Raw genomic sequence first — 24168 nt, forward strand, 5'->3', positions numbered from 1 at the left:
GTTTTCTTTGAAAGCTTTAATGTGAATTGTCCTCACATCTATGACAACTGTTGCTTCCCTGGCTCGAGGAGGAGAGAAAAAACTGCAGTGGTCGGGACACCTATAGACTAAATGAAGAGAACAAGTGCTGATAGTGAAAACAAAACAGTGAAAAAAAGATACATTATTTGCGGCTACTTTCAACTTGCTACTGTCTGTGCATGTGTTTGGGACAAATAAATGTATCTTAATCTTAATCTTAAAGGACAAAAACAACCTGCTGGGAGAATGTTTTTTTTTTTGGACATAATTTCGTAAGATCAGCGTGAAGGAAATTTCCTAAATTTGGTAGAAACATTCACTTGTGTTTGGAGGTCAAAGTGCTAGGCGGCTGTGGCTCTGGAGTTAGAATGGTCGTTCTTTAACTAGAGATAGGCCGGGTTGTCCATTCTGAATTGTAACGTAAAGGTGCTTTGAGAGGTCATTAGATAAAAACCGCAATGCAGTTGTATGGACTTTTATTCCGCCCCGACACCCCAAGACTGTTAAATTAACACATATTATTATATTATATATATTACACTGTATTACATTGCATATTGCAATTTGACACTGTTCACTGTTTTGCTTTTTGCATTGGGCATTTCACCTTTTACTTTACTTTTTATATCTTTTATCTTTTATATATTTTTATATAGATATGTTTATGTCTAAATAAATGCTACCTTGTATAAATATTAGAAAAAGTGAGTAAATAAGAAGTAAATAGTGAGTAAATATAAATATATATTGTTTTTTTATTATTACTATTGTTTTTCTTATGTGTGGTGTATCTAATGACCTCTCAAAGCACCTTTACGTTACAATTCAGAATGGACAACCCGGCCTATCTCCTGAGCCTTAAGCATTTTGGAACATTTAACTTTGAAGAAAAATACTAGAGACTAACATTTGAAAGCTGAAACTTGCATGGTAGTAGATACTGGTCATTTCTGGGCTTGCTGTATATAGTTAGCAGCAGTTTACTGACAAAAATTATAGAATGTAACTATTATTGCACATATAAAGAAAGTTTCTGTTGGTTTTCTAGATTGTGTCTTCAGCCTCCACTGACCTGCAGGATTACACTTACTACTTTGTGCCAGCCCCATGGCTCTCCTGCAAGTTGCTGCGACTGCTGCAGTGCTACCCTCCACCAGAAGATGGTGCTGTCAAGGGTCGTCTAGTAGAGTGCCTTGAGACTATCCTTAACAAGGCCCAGGAGCCACCCAAATCCAAAAAAGTCCAGCACTCCAATGCCAAGAATGCAATCTTGTTTGAAGCTATCTCACTTATCATCCACTATGACAGGTGAGCATTCTGATCAACATGATTCTGCACTTCAACAAAATATACACAGTAGTTGCTTAAACAAAGTTATAGTATTTCAGCCATTAAATCAGCAGTGTAATATCTGGAGCTTGAAATGAATACTGTTTTTGTCACTATTGTTACTATTACATTTAAAAACCGTAAATGTTCTGATTGGCTTGATGGAGCACTGATGTAAGAAATTTCCAATTTAATAGGAAAATAGACAAGGAGATGTTGCTTTAAATGTCCAGTGTGTAAAATTTAGATGAAAGGGATCTATTGTCAGAAATTGAATATAAAATAATTCTTGTGATGTTTTCAATTGTGTCTAATCATCTTAATTGTACGAAATGTTGTTTTCTTTAGCCTAGAATGGACCCTTTGCATTTCAATACTTTATATTTACATCAGGAGCGGGTCCTTTCCAAGGAGGCTGCCATGTTTGTTACAGTAGCCCAGACTGGACAAACTAAACACCTTTTATGGTTGTTATGACAACGAAAGGCTACCACAGGTTTTCTGTCATGTTTCTAAACGGAATGTAAGGTTAGGGGTATTCGGCTGCAACATGCAACATGCAACTTTACCACTATATGTCACTAAATTCTACACACTGAATCTTTAATGTAGATGGTATTGAAGTAGCTTTAACCCAAATGCAGGTTCACACTTAGATTAATAAAGCTTATGTAGGATATTGTTAAGTATGACCAACATGGACACCATATTAATTCATTTTCTAGTTATTTATACATTTGTCTTTAAAAACTTATTTTGTCTTGTTTAATGAGTCTTACTTAGTAATAACGTGATCTGCTGAGTTTGACCTGAACAGCTGTTAATTAAGTTTTGATCTCTGTTGGACAGTGAACCAAATCTGTTGGTGCGAGCCTGTAACCAACTGGGCCAGTTCCTGCAGCACAGAGAGACCAACCTGCGCTACCTGGCTCTGGAGAGCATGTGTACTCTTGCCAGCTCTGAGTTTTCCCATGAAGCTGTCAAGACACACATCGAAACCGTCATCAATGCCCTCAAGGTGGTGCCTTTCACTAATAACTAAATACGATCACTAAGAATATCTGAGCAATATTTTGATAACAGACTTGGACTTGTCTTCCAAGATCTACAGTGCTGTGAAAAAGCCATCACACTACCACCACCATGTTTGACTGTTGGTATGATGTTGTTTTTATGAAATGCTGTGATAGATTTACGCCAGATAGAACGGCACGCACACCCTCCAAAAAGTTCACTTTTTGTTTAGTCAGTCCAAAGAATATTTGCCCAAAAGTCTTAGGGGGTGTTCAAGATGTTTTTTGGCAAATGTGAGAAGAGACTTTGCTTTCTTTTGGTCAGCAGTGGCTTTCGCCTTCAAACTCTCACATGGATGCCATTTTCGCCCAGTGTCTTTCTTATTGTTGAATCATGGTCATTGACTTTAACTGAGGCAAGTGAGGCCTGCAGTTCATTAGATGTTGTTCTGGGGTCTTTTATGACCTGGATGAGTTGTCGATGCGCTCTTGGAGTAATTTTGGTAGGCCGGCCAGTCCTGGGAAGGTTCACCACTGTTCCAAGTCTTCTTCATTTGTGGATAATGGCTCTCACCGTGGTTTGCTGAAGTCCCAAAGCCTTGAAAATGGCTTTGTAACCCTTTCCAGACTGATACATGTCAATTACTTTGTTTCTCATCTGTTTTTGAATTTCTTTAGATCGCGGCATGATGTGTTGCTTTTTTAGATCTGTTAGCCTATTTCACTTTGACAGACAGGTTATATTTAAGTGATTTCTTCATTCAACAGGTCTGGCAGTAATCAGGCCTGGGGGTGGCTAATGAAATCGAACTCAGCTTTCCAAAAAATGTGGTTAATCACAGTTCATTGATGATTTATCAAGGGGGGGGCATTACTTTTTCACATAGGGCCAGGTAGGTTTGGATAGCTTTTTTCCCTTAATAAATTGAATCATCATTTAAAAACTGCATTTTGTATTTACTTGGGTTATCTTTGTCTAATATTAAAATTTGTTTGATGATCTGAAACATTCAAGTGTGACAAATATGCCAAAAAATAAGAAACCAGGAAGGGGACAAATATTTTTTCACAGCACTGTATGAACCAGTCATCTTACATATTTCGACTTCACAATAACATACTCTATCTTTAAAATGTGGTATATTTGTCAGTTGTACAGGACAGTCCACCCTCCACACAATGTTATCCAATTGTAGGTCATTCTCGTCTTTTTCATTTTATGTTGTTTGTCTCTGTAGACTGAGAGGGATGTGAGCGTTCGACAGAGGGCAGCTGATCTGCTGTATGCCATGTGTGATCGCAGTAACGCCAAGCAGATTGTAGCCGAGATGCTCAGCTACCTTGAGACTGCAGACTACTCCATCAGAGAAGAGATGGTAGGTGTCAGAGATTTTTTACAAAATATATATTATTTGAGAGATATCTCTGGATGTCAGTTTCTTAATGTCGGGTGCATTCATCAACATCAAATCATTCTTTAGAAAATGTATTTTTATTTACATACTCAAACGTACACTCGATAGTTCAAAATTTGTCATTGATTTATTTTTGACAGTTAAAAATACTACATTTTATCTGATTAAGCTGTGCCTTACTCTTTCAGGTGCTGAAAGTGGCCATACTTGCAGAGAAGTATGCTGTGGATTACTCCTGGTACGTGGATACCATTCTCAATCTCATTCGCATTGCTGGTGACTATGTGAGTGAGGAGGTGTGGTATCGCGTCATTCAGATCGTCATCAACCGAGATGATGTGCAGGGCTACGCAGCCAAAACAGTGTTTGAGGTATTGCTTTATAAAATCTTAAAATGTAACAAAGATGATGCTAGAGCTGAATGTACACACTAGATGGGTAGCCTGGTTCCTGGCTCATCCTGTCCAGAAGAAAGTAATTTACCATCACAAATTATTGAGTGGACATCAACAATGTAAAAGCGCTATATAAATACCTTTCTTTTTCAAAGTAATGTGTATTTATTTGTCATTTTTCTGATAGATTTGCATTTAATTAGATATTTGGTAAGATGTCAATGCAAACTATCTTCACAAGGAGCTCAAGGTGAATGTGTGAATTCATTTGCAGTGACTTCAGGCAAATGGTATCTTTGCACAGGAGCAAATATAACAAGACTGCTCAGAGATATACCTTAGTTTTATCAAATCACACATGTAATGCCTGATTTGCAGGCAGTCTTGTGGGTCATAGAAAAGTTCAAAAGGGCCCTATATGACCTGTGGACCGCTAGATGAACAGGCCTGTTGTACACTTTCGACCAGTACCCGAGAGACATCTCTACACAGTGATTGGTTTCTTCTTTCTTTGTTTATTGTCTGTTTTTTTCTATCTCTCTATTTATGTTTTGTCTCATTTTGTGCAATTTGTGCCCCTCTGCCCCTCTGCGTGTGCTTGTATATCCCTGGTCCACATACTCCGCAGCTACATACTACCAAACACACACACAAACTTGCGCACACACACATACACCAACAATAATGCATACTTTTGTATAATAAAATGATATGTTATCACTAAATTATGTGACATGGAATATCCATGAGATTGGTACTCTGACAAAACATAGTAACATTTTACATCATAAATGTGTATGGTAATCTGCAGAAACATTAAAACAGTTCATGAGTCATTTTGGTCTTAATACACAGAAACACACTGCCAGATGGTGCTTTAACTCTTCTGAAAGACCCACAATTTGATAGTTTCATTTAAAAAGATTGGGCATTCTTCTTGGAAAAAAACTGGAACAAAAAAAATCAAACAATAAGAAAACATCAATGCAAGTTACCCAACAGAAAAACTCAGAATGACCTATGGAGCCGTGTGACGATATTCAACAACATTATCGCATGTTTTCTTAATATTGTGCAGCCCTAATTTTAAATGATTTTTATCCTTTTGGTTCTATTTTTCAGGACATTAAAGCCCTGTTGAACAAGTACAAGAGGATTTTCATGGAGGGTTACAATCAGGAATAAGAGCAATCTTTTTTTTTTTTAATAAAATTTACAAAATTTAAATAATCCAAGAAGTCATATGGCCCAGCACTAATCCAGAGTGAACTGAAGAGGGAGCTAAGGAGGAATAAAGACTACACCAGACAACAGAACTATATGGAGATAATATAAGCAATATAACACTTAAAGGAACTTGTATATATATACTTTAAGGCAGTAAAGAAGTGTCCCTTTTTTCAGTTTGTATCTTCACCTTTGTTAGTTTAGTTCTTTTTTCAGTTTATATTAGACAAGTGTTAATATTAGACCGCTCTGGTGTTTAATTTTAGGGGAATATACAATTTTTTCTTTTTTTCTACAATTTCTTTTTCCTTTCTCCCTAAAGAGAAAATAATATCACAGTTTCAAATAAACCCATGTGAAACACCACTATACATTAGGTTATACACACATGTTGACAATTGTGAACCTAAAGTACAGCATAAAATGTTCAGTTTAGTGCAAATCAGTTTGTTTCCAATTTAGTTCTGTATGAATTTCTCATATCGATACTCCTACCACGCTAGAAGCGAGTCACCAAAATCCAACCAAAGTTCAGTCCAGCATGAAAGGGATGAAGGTTCTTGCCGTTAATGCAAATTCCGTGGGTCTGGCTCACCACTTTGTCTTGTCCTGCGTGTGTATCTCTCCCCACACACAGATGTGTCTCCTTCACCAGATCAAAAAACTCTGTTCAAAACCGGTGTGATACACCCAATCCTTATCAACCACCATGAAAGGTGTTGTTCTCAGCTCCTAAGTTATATCCTAAAAATTGTAAATTTCCCTAGTTAACTTCTCTGATTCTCTTGTTCCTCTCTCTCATCTGCCGTCTTTTCTCACTCTCACTTACGCTGCATCACCTGTGTCACCTCGGCAGAAATACTCTCTTAAAGGGGAAGGGTCACTTTTAAACATTTCCCTGTTAAATTATTATAAACTTGGTTTTTAACTCACTCTAAATGAATTATATTTATGGATTTTGATTGACTATTTACAGATTTGAATGCATATTTATATCTATTTAATTTCACATATATTTATTTTATTACTCTTTTTTTAATGTAGGCTACATCAATGTGGATTACATAATCATTGTCTCCTCCAGGCCTTGCAGGCCCCTGCTTGCCATGAGAACATGGTGAAAGTTGGTGGCTACATTTTGGGAGAGTTTGGTAATCTAATTGCTGGGGACCCACGTTCCAGGTATGTTGGGCTTTTGATTTGCAAGGCACTAAGTTAATGCTTGAAATGACAAACAGTAACTTCTCTGTCCTGTTATCCAGCCCTTTGGTCCAGTTCAACCTTCTCCACTCAAAGTTCCATCTGTGCTCCGTGCCGACTCGAGCCCTGCTCCTCTCAGCCTACATCAAGTTTATCAACCTTTTCCCAGAGACCAAGGCCACGATTCAAGAAGTGCTCCGCTGCGACAGCCAGATCCGCAACTCAGATGTGGAGCTGCAGCAGCGTGCTGTTGAGTATCTGAAGCTTTCTTCCATTGCCAGCACTGATGTCCTGGTAAGTACCGATGACTGTGTTAGACTAAACTCAACTCAGCTCAGTTCAGGCCCAGTAATGACTGAATGAAAAGCTTTTGCAGGGAGCACTGGTGTGCATAGTTAATACATTTTTATTACAATGTTTCCATTTCCCTCAGAATCTAGAGCCTTGTAGTCTTTCTACTGAATATATTGTTCATTTATGGTGATATTATTGTTTAGTCAGATGCTGAAAACTCTTTTTGCCCAAACCTACAGTATGGTCCTCCTTTGTGTTCCTCAGGCCACTGTCCTGGAGGAGATGCCTCCCTTCCCAGAAAGGGAGTCATCAATCCTGGCTAAGCTGAAGAAGAAGAAGGGACCTGGTGCTGTGTCTGTAACAGAGCTGGAAGACGGCAAAAGGGAGGGTGGGGAGTTGAATGGAGGGGGTGACCGGGGTCCAGAAACAACTGCCATGGCTTCCTCCAATGCTGTGAGTGTCTCTTTGCACACAATTGTTGGTTTTCTCTAGCTTTAGTACTGTCAGCTCAAGCAAAACAATTTTTGTGACCCTAGTGCATCTTTCCTTTATTTTTCAGTCAACCCCGTCACCATCTGCAGACCTCCTTGGGATTCGTTCTGCTGCTCCCATTAGTGCTGCTCCAGCCAGTGCTGGCAGCTTATTGGTAGATGTGTTCTCTGAGACAGGGCCTGCCGCACCTTCTGCTGCTGTGAATGACGACGGCTTTTTAAGGTAAAAAGTCATCCTTTGATGAGCAGATGTAGAATTCACTATAAGGCACAGTCCAGTATTAGTGGTTACAACAAAACTCATCGATAATTCTGTAGTTCTCAGAGGAGAGAGAAAGATAAGAAAGGCCCAGATTTTGATTGGCTTTATTCTAACCAGTATTGTCGTTTAAGCATGGACAAATCGTCCCCAAGACAGATCCTTGGGACTCAGGACATCACTGATTCCTAATGTACTGTATAACTTACATTTATTGTTCATGCAGTTTTCTTGAGTAAGTTACTGAGTGACGTTACCGATTTACACCTGCGGTAACTGCAGTAACCTGGTTACTGAAAATGTGTAGGGTTTCTAATTACAGATATCTACAATTCAGTTGCATTATAACTATATTTTATTCCTGTATCAGCTATCTAAAATGTAATTCTGACTAGTCATAATTCAAGTTTGCGATATCTGCAGTGCAATTCAAACTTAATTCAAGGTATCTTGAACTGAGGTAAATTTAAGATACCTTTTAATTTGAATAATGACTAGTCAGAATTGAATTGTAGATAACTGAAACTGGAATTGCTGTCGCAAATATTTATAGTACATATAAAAAGAGAATTGTCTAAGGAAACAAGTTGCTTTTTGAATAAATCATTGGAAAGGATAAAATGCACCCTCTTATATTTTCTTTTTTTATCAGATTAATTATCTATCAATTTAAATAATGATTGACAGATTGTCACATTTTCAAAATAGTTGTTAGTTGCGGCCCTAAACTGTTGTATTCAAACACTGTCATACTAGTTACAATCAAAATAATAGCTACACTTAAGATAGTTTTCAGAGGTGGGGAGGTAACTTGTTGTTTTTGGTAGAGGATACTTTATGGTTTTTGTCAATAGGACTTTATCTGAATTTACATATGAGAACACATTCCACTGCATAATAATATATCCTTTTATTCATCGATGAGTTGTTTATTTGTCTGCAGTTTTTGTCATTTACACATGTATCAGTTAGAGGGCAATTTAAAAACCTGTTTTCACTAGTTTTAGTGAAATCGATGATACCCTTGAGAACACAATGTTCCAAGAGTGATTTTGGACCTTACTGAGGAAGCACCCTGAATTGGTCATGTAGTTTTATTTCCACTTGTTAACTGTTAACCTAAATAGTTGTGATGTTTGTTGCCCAGGTTTGTTGTGGTTCTGTAGGCTCTGTCTTTCTTTGACCTGTCAACCTGGAGACATTCATAGGCAAATAGTTTATGCTGATGTTACTTTTACTTACTAAATCTAACACTATGCCGATTGAGGGGTGGGTGAAGTGTTTGAGGCCACAAAACACTTCTGAAGTTTAAGGGCTAAGCTCTATTTCAGCAGAATCCAATACAATTAAAGTCAATGGTGAGTCCTTCAGACCTGAGACTTCAGATGTGTTTTTTCCTTTAGATACAGTTATAGTATGTATATATATATATATATACATTTATTATGCTTTTAAATTTGTTTACCATATTGGAAATCGAAAATCAGATTTGATAAGAACTGGAATCAATAAGAAGAATTGGAATTGATCAAATTAAAAGTATACCCCACCCTAGACATTGCAGGGTTCCGGTGGCTCCTTAAAAAGTCTCCCCAGAAAATCTTCAATTAAAATCCACTAAATTAGGGTCTTAAATGGACCATAAATTTGCTGCATGGTATTACATTTGCGGGTGGTGCATTTAAGGCTACCATAAAATCGTCTTTAAAACTTCATTACTGAGACACTGCCTTTCTAATCGCAAAAGACTGATGGGTGTTGATTTTTTCTACGCTGAATGTCAAGTATTCATGTGGGCAGAGCACGACACAGCGCCACAGTTACGAGTCTTGCAAATCAGTGGTCAGCTATGGAGCTGCAATGAGCCCTGTAATGCTGACAGTGATGTCTATCCTTGTCAGTTGTATTGTGTTTACCAGACAACAGCGTAGTTTCTTAACACAATCAAACGACTGCACATTTAAGAAAGAACTATTGTGAAGCAGTTAGACACATTAATGTATCATTTATATTTTCTTGTCGGGGTGTTTTTTTTAAAGAAATGATAAGTTTACAATCTTTGCCGGTCAGCTCGCAGTGGAAGTAACTCGGAAATGGCGGATGTACCTGAGAAAGCGTCGATGATCGACCATATAAGTGAGTGGCGCTGCGTCCCGTGGAAAATCTGCAACAACCAATTAATGAGCAGACTCGCATCCCGTAGTTCCCAAAACATTAAGGACCCCCATTTACTCTCATTTAGCTGGCAGCCCACACCAGGAAGTAAACGTGTTTAGTCAGAAATGAACCAAATACAAGTAAATAGTAAAATATTATTATATAATAAAATTTTATTAAACATTTTTTCATAGGCTTTTTTGTATGAGAATGTTGGAGGGTCTGTGTACCATTGACCAGCCGCCACTGCCCAAATCCATCCTGAACCTTCCTATATTTCCATTCACAATTTTTCGTTCTGTTTCTTTTACCCAGTTTCAAGAAGTTAGTCTCAGTGTTAAAAAATTTTCAGACTCCTAAGCCAATTCTCCGGATTTGACTTGGGTAAAAAAAGGGTAGGCATTGAAGGCACTGCCTTAAGCATACTAATTCTCTACCTCTCCAACAGAACTTTCTCAATCCCTCTAGAGCTGCCTTCCGATATGCACTGAAAACCAGAATTCAACACGCGACAGAAATAAAAAAAACTAAAAGAAAGACACTGACAAAAGATGAGAGTTTGTGGTTAGAACAGCTGACGCTGGTGTAGATGTGCTGTAAACAAAATCATGTGATCTCCTGTGCACAATTTATACATTAAATCCTGCCTGTGACACACACACACACAGTTCATATATTCAGCAATCCTCTGGCATGATTGCCGCCAGTTTACCAGCTTACAATAATTGAAAAAAAACTGCTTTTTATCCCACTAAAATATGAACAAACATGTGTATTAAAGAATCTTGCCTTGAGTTGCTTGTATTAAAGTAAATTAAATAATCACTTGTTCCACCTGGACGGAATAATGCAACCTTAAGTCGGGAGTCAACCACAGCACACCAACCCAAACATTACAACCTTCTGATTAGTGGATGACCAACTCTACCTTCTGGGTCAATATATTGTCGAACAACATCTTATTGTGGCAGGCTTTCCTTAATATGTCTAACAAAATTAGAGGTATTCTTGCAAATTACAGATTTCTTCTGAGAATTGTTTTCAAGCTAAACTGGAATTGTACAATGAAATATCCTTAATTGAAAAAAATTTTAATCAAGTAGAATGGGAAACCTTATCCATTCGAGACCTTGTGAATGAGAATCAAATCAATTTGGTAAATAAATACCCATCACTCGTTGAGAAATTACAGATTTAATGTTACCAATAGTGCTGAAATGCGCTGTGAAACATATTAGGTGCACCTACATTATGTACTAGTGCACCTAAATAAATAAGTTATGCATCCAAATGTAAAAGGTTACTCTGGAGCTGTGAATAATGTATGGATCTCAAAGAAAAAAATCTTTTTAGGGTTCTGATATGTTCTGTACAATTTGGTGTCTGGATGTCTGGTATGTAGCCTTGGCTGGGGTATATTCTCTATTAACTTTAATCTGGTGTTGTTAGGCTGGTGTAAGGCTGAAATATAGCATGGTAAAAAGCAAAGCAGGACAGTGTTGTGTTGGTGATGCACACACGTGCACCCACATGCACACACAGCAGGTGCTGTGGAAATTTCTCCAGGTTGGCAGGTCTGCTACAGTTCTTTTTATCTTGCTGTATATGTGACTGTCTTTCGTCTTTTTCTCCTGTGTGTGTGTGTGTGTGTGTGTGTGTGTGTGTGTGTGTGTGTGTGTGTGTGTGTGTGTGTGTGTGTGTGTGTGTGTGTGTGTGTGTGTGTGTGTGTGTGTGTGTGTGTGTGTGTGTGTGTGTGTGTGTGTGTGTGTGTGTGTGTGTGTGTGTGTGTCCCCTATTCTCTACAATGATTGGACATTGGCAGAGATCTGGAACAGCCTACCGAGACCTCCGATTCCCTATTGGTGGAGGGCTCTGGTGACTTGGAGTAAGGGCCCAGTTGCAAACTACATAATCTCTACAAAAATACAATTAAGGCACAACCATATTGTTTTTCTAGGACATGCCTTTTAATCTGTAGCTAAGCTTGCCATTGCGGATACAAAAAAATAAGAAGTTGAGCCATTTTTGTTTAAGTAAAAGCACTGAACTGCCCTACTCATAAATTGATGCCTCTTAATATTTTATTGACAACTTTAACACAATCAGCTGTTTTGCCTTCCATTATAATCAGATTAACTGCATAAAGCATGGGAGAACTATCAACACACTAAGCAGCTCCATAGAGCTTTTTGCTCTCTAGCTCTTCATCTTATGTATGGCTTGTAGCTTTTGCTGCCATCAACCAAATGTCCAGCCGCAGGGAGCAACTTTTCAAGTTGTATTGAAGCTCTGGTGGTTAGGAGATGTAGTAGGTGATATGGGGTGTTAAGTCAGGACACCGTAGTTATGTATAATTATTGCACTCTTTTACTGTTGTTAAGCAGTGTGGTTTTAAAATGAGGAAATTAAATGCATTACAGTTATTCTTTTTGGGCTATACTGTCTCTATAATTAACTTTTTTCTCATAAGTGGGACTTAGAACTTCTAAAAGATCAGGAACAGCATAGTTAAACAGGTATTAAAGACAAAATGGGTATGTAAAGAAACGTCCTTAACCTGGTGCTGAGATCGATTAATCACTAAATACATAAGTACATCAGCTTGTGTGTGAAGGGAAAGGAAAGACACACGCTCCTGTGTTCTTCCCGCAGATCATGACGCAACACTGTGTTTTTAACTTCATTGTTGCAGAAGAAGTGACGCCCCATTTGCCCAGGAACATGCATATAAATACGTTTTTTTATAAAGATCAGTTCTGTGAGTTTGAGTGATTAGAAAACATCAAAGTAGCAGTAATTTGTTGACCTGCAGAGGAATGCACCTCGGTGCAGTGGTGCTGCCAAGGGGGGTCCAAACGGGGGCCACTTTGATACAGTAAAGGCTATAATCAGAGTTTGTTAAGACTTAGTTGCAGCACACAGGTCTAAACTGAATGACTGAAATCAGTGTGGAGAGCACTGACCACTGTCAAAGACTTACTGTTGTAGCACAGCAGTCACAGTTTGCTGCCATTTTGTTTTGGGGTGACCTTGTTTGTGTTATTCAGGTGGTGTCCATCTCATGGCTATCTTTGGTATGCTGTTCTTTTCCACTTTGACGACATGCTTAAGCCCCTGTATCCGCTGATATCTGATCTCTAGCACCACCCTGGTGGCTCTTAAGGCAGGCTCATGCTTCTGCAACTGCGGCTTTTCTCGAGTTGTGTCGACGGACTCGTTTTAATTTATGGTTCTCCAAGGGTTGCGCGTGTTGCAAAGCAATTCACCGCCAGAACACTATGCAGAGTAACGTTTTTTGTATAAGACGACCTTAGAGACGCCTTCTTTGTGTGTGGCAGTCGTCGTCGACTGTTTATTTACATCGCCACTGCTCCGCATAGCCTTTTTCTGGCGGACAAATTTGTACCTGATCTTCCTCCACAGCTTTGTACACTCGTAGACCTGCAAACGGACGAATGAATTGCAGGCCATCTGCGCATCCTTGTATTCCGTCAATGACGGGTTATACAAGTGGTCATACTTACGGATCTCTTCTGCCAAACGCTCTTCTATTTGGTCCATATTCGATCTTCTTAATTTTCCTTGGTATCTGCCGGTATTATAGGGCATTAAACCGGAAATGTGACCCCGGAATGTCAATGACGGGTTATACAAGTGGTCATACTTTCGGATCTCTTCTGCCAAACGCTCTTCTATTTGGTCCATATTCGATCTCCTTAATTTTCCTTGGTATCTGCCGGTATTATAGGGCATTAAACCGGAAATGTGACCCCGGAATGTATGGGCGTGAGGCTTGCGTAGCTTTGTCGTATAGTTAGAGAAATCAGGCGACGCACGCAAGCACTCAAGAAGGGGTACACAAGCACACAAGGGTCACGCAAGGGGCTCTTGCACTTGCGTGTCCCTCAAAACGCAGAAGCATGCGCCTGCCTTAAGTCTTCTAGTAATAACACAAAGTAAGTAACATGTACTAAAATAAATAAATAAATGGTGGGCAGAAAGACAGAAAGAAGGGGAGAAGTGCTCAATGCCTGATGGGATTTCCCCAAGCAGTCTAGACATGTAGCAGGATAACTAAGGGTTGGCTCAGGAATCACCTGATCCAGTCTTAACTATAGGCTTTATCAAATAAGGATTTTTAAAAGTTTAACCTTAAAGGTAGAGATGGTGTCTGCCTCCTGAGCCCAGAGTGGGAGCTGGTTCCACAGGAGAGGAGCCTGGTAGCTGAAGGCGCTACCTCCCATTCTACTTCTACAAACTCTTGGAACCACAAGAAAGTCTGTTTTTGGGAGCCGTTATGAAATCTTTGATATATGAAGGGGCTTGATTGTTAAGGGCTTTGTATGTGAGGAGCAGGATCTTGACTTATATTCTGAATTTACAGAGAGCCAATGAAGAGAAGGTAAGACAGAAGTAATATCATCTCCCCTTCGAGTTCATGTAAGCACTCGGGCTGCAGGATTTTGGACCAACTGGAGGCTTTTCACAAACTTACTGGGACATTCTGATAATAATAAATTACAGTAATCCAGTCTGGAGGTAACAAATGCATGGACTAGTTTCTCAGCATCCTTCTGAAACAGGATGTTCCTAATTTTCACAATATTGAGCAGGTGGAAGAAAGCTGTCCTAGAGACTTGTTTTATATGTGGGTCAAACATAACTCCGAGGATCTCAACAGCAGAGCTGGGGGCCAAGCTAATACCATCCAAGGTGACAATCTGGTCGGACAGTGTTTCTCTGAGATGTTAGGGCCAATTACAATTACCTCAGTTTTGTCTGGATTTAGAAGTAAGAATTTCCGGTTCATTCAGGCCTTGATGTTCTGGAGACATTCCTGAATTTGAAGTAAGTGATCATTCATTGGGCTTAATAGATATGTACAGCTGGCTGTCATCTGCATAACAATGGAGTGTACATGGTACTTTCTAATGATGTTGCCTAAAGGGAGCATATATAAGGTGTAGAGTATTGGTCCAAGGACAGAATCTTGTGGATCTCCATGATTAACTTGTGTGTGCATGGAGGAGTCTTTGTTAACATTAACAAATTGAAATCAATTTGATTAATAAGACTTAAATCAGCCTAATGGCATTACTTTTATCCCTACATGTTGTTCAAATCTCTATAACACAATCTTATGATCTATGGTGTCAAATGCTGCGCTAAAATCCAGCAGGAAAAGTATGGAGAGTTTCTGATTCCATGAAAAGGTCTTTAGTACCTTTTAACATTGATGTTTCTGTGCTGTGATGGATCCTAAATCCTGACTGAAAGTCTTCCAACAAGTCATTACTATCTAGGTAATCACATAGCTGCTTAGTTATAGCTTTTTCAATGATTTTGGAAATGAAGGGCAGGTTTGATATGGGTCTATAATTAGTTAAAACATTTGGATCTGGAGTAGGCTTTTAAAGCAGAGGTTTAATTACTGCTACCTTAAAAGCCTGTGGTACGTAGCCAGTTAACAAAGACATGTTAATCAGATTTAATATAGAACTGTCAATTAGAGGGAAAGCTTCCTTACAACGACTATAATAGAATTTCTGTCCAGAGTCAGTGTAGTTTGTGAAAGACATCACTTTGTGGTGCACCTGAACACATCGACAGTGAGGTAACCTGGGGTCATTGGGTGTTTCGGCTCTTTCAACAATCAGCCACCCTCACCCAGGCATCCCAACCGCGGTTGATCAAGCCCTGGCTTGTGTCAAGGATGCGCAACCCCACCCACGGCTCTCCTCTCCTGATCCACAGCAACCTTGATGCAACTTCTGCTGCCTTGGTGGCCACCTTGATGGCCCTTCGCCTACTGGCTCTTGTAATGCCCAGCATGTTGTAGGCCCTGCAGAGAGACTGGCCTGCGAACCCTCTGTATCCAACCGCATACTTTGCCCTCTTCCTCTCTTGGCCTCCTCAATACCGTCCTCCCAGGAGAACGATCTGCTTGGAGGCTTCCGAGATCAGCCCCATGTCTGGCCTAAATGTTGTTGTGGCAACAGCTTTTGCGAACTTCTGTTGCTTCCCAAAGTCAACTTTCAGCTTCCAGTCTTGTGCTGTCGCTAGCAGGCCTGAGGAGGTGGTCTTGGCAGCTGATGTTGGCTTCTCCCAAACCCTGACGAAAGCAATGGTCTTCTTCCCTGCGCGGTGGCTAAGCCCTTTGCAGATGGTGCCGATATGGCCTTCAGGACTTGGTGATGGTGCCAGTGGTAGTGCCCCTCGACCAGGGCTTTCGAACTGCGGCTGAGGAAGTGCTCCAGGCTCCCTCTCTTCAGGCACAGAGGGCAAGCTGGTGACTCCACCTTCCCCAAGCAAAACAAGTTGGATGGGCTTTGTAGGATGTCATAGACAGCCGTGATTAAGAATTCTATAGGGTTTTTGGGAAGTATTTTCAATGTATATGTCTCAATGCCATATGTCAGAACAAGATCAAGAGTGTATATTGATTGAAATCAATTGATTATATTAATGAAGTGCATGCTGAACTAAGACTGTCATTGTCAACATCTACACGAATGTTGAAATCACCTATAAGATGTGGCATATTTTCCTTAGTCATCCATTGGGGAAGGCGTTGATCTTGCTCATGTCTCCTTTTACTATGCAGACCAATTTGGTTTTCAAGGTGCTAAACTTTAGGCAGGATTGCTTGGTGAAGGTGTTCAGCTTGTCAGTTTTCTTCTGCAATTGTGTTTTCAAGGAAAGAGCAGCTAGGGCATTGAAAAAGTGAAGGTCTCTGCCTCTCGGTTTAATAAGTGTTGCCTTTCACACGATCCAGTTGATCAGAAAGAGGATTGTCTAAACATCAGAGTGAGAGTGAGTCACAGCCAGGCGGCATGCGGCGGCTCCACTGGCCGAATCCGAGTGCACCAAGCCCAGCTATACGCACACAGAGCCAGCGCTCCTCTTCACAAGCCTAGAGAGTGAGGGGCCAGGCAGCTCACACAACCTTCACTGGCTAAGTCATAGTGCACCACCCCCAGCTAGACGCACACAGAGGGAGCTCCGCTCCTCTCCACAAGACGAGTGAGTGAGAGCGGCTCGCAGGAACGCCACTGGCCAAGTCGGAGTGCGCCATGCCCGGCTAGATGCACACGGAGCGGGAAGTCCTCTCTCTCACACAATGAAACACACAAAATGTTGAGTATGAAAACCGGCATTTTACATAATACTTAGTAATACTACATGTGTTTCACTGAAGTTTATGCAAAACTTCTTCTGAATAGTTCTCTTACACTTGTGATCAAAAACATTGATCTGAAGCTCAATTCTAACGTTGTTCTGTAAATGGCTTTATAATAAACAATAAATATAGCAACTTCTGACTATCCATATCAGGCTTTTTTTGTCGATTAAACAGATACAGATAATGGAGTACTCGCACATCCCGACACAATATACCACTTCCTTTTTGCTCATGGATACACAGAAAGTAGGTTTGAAGAAGAAATCTTTTTTCAAGAACAGTTAGTTAGTAAGGGGCCAATGTATTTTCTACCTAGTCCCTTATGTAAATAGACCAAAATCTGGATCCTTTCACTTACTTGATGATATAGTCTGTCAGGGGTCACCAACCTTTTTGAGACTGAGATCTACTTCGAAGGTCCTGAGTAGTACGAAGGGATACTTGTTTGATACAAACTTCCTGAATAACAAAGTTGCACAGATCACCTTTTAATATTAATAACAATATATGTGAAGAGACTGTCTGATCACGTCAATGTTAATTATTCCTCACAATAATTATAAACAAATATTTCCACAACAATGATGGTAGGAAACAGATATATTAAAGCATGCAACATTTATTTCTATTAATCTGTTTCAACTTTGCTTAAATTCAACTTAATTGAAGTACTTTTGGTGACCTGTATCACTACATTCCTCCATTAGTCGGTACTTTGTTCAAAAATAGAGAAAAAATAAATTAAATTATAATCACTTTGTTACAGCGATGATAAAGCTCAACGAAAAATAACACATGCATGTGACTGGGTTGTAATGTTTCTAAGTGTCTTGTTAATTTGTTGTCATACAGTCAGCTGCCAGAGTTTTCAGACATGAAATACACACTGGTCTCTCATGTCCTCCTTCATTCACTGTGAACCCAAGAGCAAGACATATGGAGGACCATACATGACTTAAGTATAAATAAATAAATGTATAAATAAATACAGATATAAATAAATAAATAAGGAAATAAATACAGAAATATCTAAACAAATGTCATATATATTTCCACATTTCTTTATTTCCACATTTCTGTGTCTGTATGCTAATGAGAAAGGTGGGCCTTACCGCAGTCTCATGCAGGATTGATCACAGGAGTGTAATGATCCAGTCCTACTACTACTGCCTTTCAATGCTGACTCGTGTCCAGTAGCTGTTTGCACTGTTGAGCCAGTTCACACTTAAAATTAACTAGTTCAAGTTCAGAGGGTTGGTTAAGGGATGATTTAATGAGTTTTACTGAGCACAAGGAAAGAGCAGAGAGGAGGAGGAAACAGAAACTCCAGCTCGCTACAAACCACCTGCAGATTCTGCTCTGATCTTGAAGCCGCTGATCACTGAGCAGATGTGACCAGAGAAACTCTGTGTTTTCACTGTTTCCACTGAGTGGCTGCTTCACGGTGACGAGCTCAAGTCTCTTGTCTCGAGTCACTTCTTGTGTCTCTGAGCTAGTGTGTGGGGGCGGAGCCCCGGGGCCTGTGTGTGTGTGTAGCTCAGTTGACCAATCCTGCTCGAGGTTGGGACCTCCTACCTCATTTACATATGGACACATAAATGTGGAAATAAATACATGTTGAAATAAATAAATGTTGAAATAAAAGTGGGAATAAATGTGGAAATAAATAAATGTATGCGCGACGTATACATTAATATAGGCTGCCTACATAAGGCTGCCGACCCCTGGCTACAGTGAAAGAACGATTTGTTTACTGTTCCACCGTAAAACAGATGCAGACGTCAAAACAATAGTTCCGCCTCACATTTCCCCCTCCCGGTCACGGGACCCACCTGTTATGCCTCTGCGCCCCACCAGTTTGAGAATCACTGACATAGAGTGAGATGGTGGTTTGACTTTTTTTTTAATATCAAATTACATTTTTTTTTCCTTTAAATTAAAAAAAGGAAAATATATATATATATATATATATTTTTTTTAAATGGAGCATGCCTTGCGGGCACCGTGTTGGCTACCCCTGGTCAATGTCAACTAGCTGCAAGCAGTAGTATCAATTGAGCCTTCTCAACTACACTTTAAACTCCCAAAGACACCAGTATTATGAGATTTTTTTGTAATGTTCTTACTTTACATGCTTTTTGAACAATACTTGCACTTTACAGTGATCTGCAGAACATGATTATTTGTTGAGGAAAGCTTTGTTGGTTAAAACTAGGGCTGGGCAAGTTAACTCGTTTTAATCGAGTTAACTCAAGTGATGAGTTAACTCGATTAATTATTTTATCTCGCATTAACTCAGGTTTGATTATTTATTGTTTTATTGTGAAAGTCAGGCTTTTATTTTGTGAAAGTCTGTTGCTGCTTTCTGCTTTCTTTCTTCTTGCTGCTGCGGAACAGGAAAAAAGAAAATAATTGGCGGATAAACAACCATGGATAAGAGTACGGAGCTTTTACATGGCCATTTTCATTTTAAAGTTCTTCCAGACGGCGGAGTCGACAGAACCAAAGTAATTTGTAGCCACTGCCAAGGTGAATTTTCTTATCACCGGAGTACTTCCAGTCTAAAATATCACCTAAATGCAAAACACACAGTTGATATCAGCAAATTATTTTAAAGTAATTATTATTACAGTGTTTTGTTTTTTTATGTTCACTGAATATAACCCCAGGGCCATACTGGCTGTGAGAGTGGTGGGTGTACGATGTAGAATGTCTTGCTTTTCATTCAAGTTATCAAATTACAGTGTCCACAGTGCCTGCGTGAGCACCTCAGCTCAGGGCTGTGAGACAGATTGGCAGTGAAAATTATCATTCACCATAGTTTAAATGTCTATCTGTTGAATATTTCACAAACAAAAGTATTTGCAGCAGCTCCTGTACCCATTTCAGGGTTCCAGACGGCGACCATTCACTTGCATTTGCGAAATTTTTGCGACTATTTTATTTGTTTATTTATTTAGGATATTATAATATTTTTAATTCTAATTCAAATGTCAGACTGAATTTTCATAAGAATTAAAAGTTTATGCTCTTTGAAAAGCTGCACTTGCAGTATTATGATCTAATAATATTATTTCAGTATGATGAATTTGTCTTAAAATTATGACAATTATGCCATTTATCACAATCATTCCAACAAAAGGTGTCATCGTGCGAGGCCTACATGATTTTCAATAATGCACCAAGTTAGAGGTTTTCCTGCACAGTTTACAGCTTGGTTCTCAGAGGATTTATTTCATATCCAACCAAAATTAGTATTGTAGACTTACATATCGCTAACTGAATCGTTATTGAATCAAAACTTTGTGAATCGGAATCAAATCGATCTGGGAAATCGGTGGCGATACCCAGCCCTTATCAGCATGTACTTAAAGTTACAAAAAAAATAGCCAATTTCAGAATAATATATGACAGGATTCTCATCACAAGAGAAGATTAAATCTGATGTCAGAGGGTCCCTGCATGTATACACAGTGGAGGACCTGATTAAAATAAGTATTAAGAGAACTAGCTTGAGGGAGAATAATGCCAGGAGGGCTGTACAGATGAGGTTCAGTCAGGCAAAAAGAGCTGGAAGGCCTAACTACAAGGGTTGGTCTTCAGAGGTGCCCGGCCCTAGTTGTCTTCATAGGGGTGTGCTCTAAAGGGAGGAGATGGAGAGGCATTCTATAAGAAGACATTCCATGTTTATTTCTTGTGTTGTGTTTGTTAGTTTGTAAATTTTCTATTGATTACCAACATATTTATCAGTAAAACAATTCAGATGGGGGAAAAATTATGGATTTACAGCTTTGCATGTCGCTGTAAATTGTGGGTCTAAATTTAATGCTGGTGCTCCGAAAACAGGGCTCCTAGTTGAAAAAAGTTAGTCTGGAGCCCTGACATTATAATTTCTGTAAGTTGTCTATGTATCTGGGAAAAGGGAACGGGCAACAGTGCTCCTAGAAAAGCCTTTTGCGTTTTTGTTGACTGAATCCATACATTTTTATTTTTTTTTAAATCAGCAAAGATTTTTGTATATGAGTGTCTGTTTTATTGACTATTGCATAGACATTGGGAGTAAATCACATTGCCATGAAGAGCAACAGTAGCCCTATTAAACAAATTCGACTTGTAGCACGAGATGAGGCCTAAGACTAAAAAGAGGCACCGAACCTTATGTGTAAGCTATGTATGCGCTTTGAACATGTGAAAACTGTCTTAAGTAGAGGGCAGTTGATAAATTCCTGTTGTTCTGGCTCTGTATTCTAGCAAATACTTCACATGAGCTAGAGACAGGGGTTCAAGTGAATTAAGGCCTCTAGTATCTATAATGGTTCCAGAATCAGTGTTGCTGTAGGAATTGTTTCCCTTTTGCATGCTGTTGCCCAATTTTTCAACATTCGAACGATTTTGTGTTCACACAGTTTTGAAACAAACACAGTGAAATCTAACCTGGACATCTGTACTTTACTCATGACTATTATTTAATTTCTTATTCAGTAGGCTTGAGTACAGAACCAAAATACCAGTAATTGTCCACATACAGTATATGCTGACTGACCTGGATGTTTAAATTGTGTAATAATTTTTTCACTAACAACCCATGCATTCTATTCTTTTATCTTTCTTATCTCTTTCTTTTTACCAATTTACCACCATACAATGTTGAATGGTGTTTTTTTTCATCTCCTGTTTTTGCTCTATTATCCATTTATTCCTTATTTGTCCTGTTACCTATCTGTATCATCCTTCCTATCCTGTGGGCTGTCTCTTCATCCCTTTGCTCTCTTGTGGTCTCTCAGCTCTGCTACTCCCTCTGAGGATCCTGCTCCTCCTCTGTCTGAGGCAGACGAACTTCTTAACAAGTAAGGTTTTTCTCTGTGTAAATTTTGTGTTTCTGCCTAGCTTTGCATGGTTAAGGGGTTGACGAAAGGGCAAAAGATAAGCCCTGACAGTAAACTGAATAAGCCATTATTTTTCCACCAGAAGCCTTATCAATCAGGTTAACTGCTGTACTTTTCCAAACTTCACAATTCTTTCTGACACTTATTAGTACTACAATCAAGCATAGCAGTTACCATTGTTACTAACCCACCCTGCCTTACTGACGCAGCAGTGGACTTGGTTTTTCGAGTCTCACTGTGTTCTGTTTTTGCTCCATTCTGAGGAGGGCTATGTTTTATAATCAATCAATCAAATTTTTATTGCATAGCCCATATTCATAAAATCACAGTTTGTCTGATAGGGCTTAAGATGGTGTGATATCCTCTAGATAGCAAGAGTAAGGAACAATTACCAAAATAACCCTATTAACAGGGGAAAAAACTGTAGAAACCAGTTTACATCAACAAAATAACAATATATACAACATTGATGATAAAAGACAGTGTCTAGCGTAAATGGAGAGATCTATAAATGATAACTTTTATTTTGTTGATTCATCTTTTTTTTTGTCAAATTATATTCCAAAACCATACTATATTGCATTGACATTGAAGTAAAACAAAATGTTAAAAAAAAAAGAAAAGTACAACTCTTAGCCGTCAGTAAGCTGAGACTTTGCTTCTCCCTCTTACTTCAAGCTTTATAGTAACTATTGACTATTTGGCTTTTTTACAGAGCAATAGACAAGTCTATTTGTAGGGATTGGGCCACTTGAAAATGTTATCATAATACTGTGGAGAAAGCAGTGTTCTTAATACTGTAAAGTCTCTTGAATTAAAGATAGTAGACAATCTGCTGCCATTTACACCAGGAGCACCAATGACCTATGGAGACGAAAACAAGCAGTTATAAGTCTATAATGCAACTTTATTAATAACAAATTAAGTTTATGGTTTTCATTCAGGTCTTTTTGAGAGAAAAGTAACTTTCAAATTTACATTTATTTTTACTAACAATTTAAATGGCTTCATTCTACAGGTTTGTGTGCAAGAACAATGGAGTTCTGTTTGAGAATCAGCTGCTACAGATTGGCATCAAGTCAGAATATCGTCAGAATCTGGGTGAGTTGTCCTCCCAGAAAAGATGGTGCAGCCTGACCGTGTTAATCATCACATGCACATAGTTTGGCAGAATTTGTTACCAAACAGTTGAGGGCTGGTGGACATGTGGTTTTGTATATTTTTGATTGGAAATTGCTGTTTGTTTTTGTTCATTTATAAATGGTCATTGGCTGTGTCCGTATGATTTTGATACTAAGCGGGATCAGTTTGATGGTTTTTAATAGACAAATGACAGATTTAATCGATTGATGTGCAAATTATCTTTACCACATTTTTGTTATCAGGTGATAGAGATTGCACACAAGTTAAGGTGGAAATTTCAGAACACCCCCATGTTAGATATACGATTAATTAGGTTAAAAAAGGTAAGACAACAAAAACACTTTAGGTCACCAAAATCAATAAGAAATCAAATATAAACAGGCCTTTTTCTGGTATCAAGTTGGGGTTTAATTTCCAGTTTTCCTGCAACAAATGGAGGTAAATGAAGCCTTAAAAGTTCATGCAAAAACTCCTGTGTTACAAACCATCTGTGTTAGAACTGTTACTACACCTTCTGAAGCATTATTCAGACCATGTTGGAAGACAGAACGGTTAGTCAGTGGATGATCCTACAGCAGGTTCATGAGCCACATTATAAGAAAACACAGAAGCTCCTTTCAGACATGCACTTCACTCAACAGATCCGCCATATTTTCGAAGGAGGACGTGCATGTGTGAACACAAGTGTCCGAGTGAGAGGCTCATGATTATCTGTCTGGCCTCTTAAGTATAAAGTCTGTAGAATTCAGGGGATCTCACATTGGATTCTTCACACGCGGGGGTGTTCTAACACAACAAACGCAGACATGAAAAAATAAGAGGAAAACAAATATCTCCCGGTGAAAAAGACACGCAGAAGACAACGACAAATATGCTAAGAGAGTTTGGGGTGATAAGAGCTCTAGAGAGTAGTTTCTCTTGATGGAAGGGCAGCATAGTCTCCAGACTAAAACCCTGTGGAGCTGGTTTGGAATGAACCTGCAAGTGCAAGACATTTATTGGAACTCCTGCAATTGTTGGGATGAAGAACTATTTACAATGGAGATCCCAGTTAAAGGTGACACAGCCTTAAGATAAAGGAAAATCTGAGTTAAGGAAGAGCTGGTCATGTCACTGATCTCTCTTTATGGTACAGTTTCCTGGTCTGTCATGTTT

The 24168-nt window shown here is 39.0% G+C and overlaps 1 protein-coding gene across 2 annotated transcripts in view; it reads left to right on the forward strand.

Moving 5' to 3' along the window:
• The window catches only part of ap2a1 (adaptor related protein complex 2 subunit alpha 1), a 54807-nt gene that overhangs the window by 20667 nt on the left and 9972 nt on the right, over positions 1-24168 (forward strand). The window contains exons 6-16 of one of the 2 annotated variants that reach the window (XM_061089442.1): positions 1070-1329; positions 2200-2368; positions 3602-3739; positions 3967-4149; positions 6485-6582; positions 6663-6894; positions 7159-7347; positions 7454-7608; positions 11624-11686; positions 21769-21831; positions 22889-22971. In XM_061089442.1, the coding sequence (XP_060945425.1) occupies positions 1070-1329; positions 2200-2368; positions 3602-3739; positions 3967-4149; positions 6485-6582; positions 6663-6894; positions 7159-7347; positions 7454-7608; positions 11624-11686; positions 21769-21831; positions 22889-22971 (1633 nt within the window). The remainder of the gene's footprint in view (positions 1-1069; positions 1330-2199; positions 2369-3601; positions 3740-3966; positions 4150-6484; positions 6583-6662; positions 6895-7158; positions 7348-7453; positions 7609-11623; positions 11687-21768; positions 21832-22888; positions 22972-24168) is intronic. The other variant, XM_061089443.1, reaches the window with a different exon arrangement.

Source organism: Limanda limanda, chromosome 17, assembly GCF_963576545.1.
Source record: "Limanda limanda chromosome 17, fLimLim1.1, whole genome shotgun sequence".
Classification (NCBI taxonomy): Eukaryota; Metazoa; Chordata; class Actinopteri; order Pleuronectiformes; family Pleuronectidae; genus Limanda; species Limanda limanda.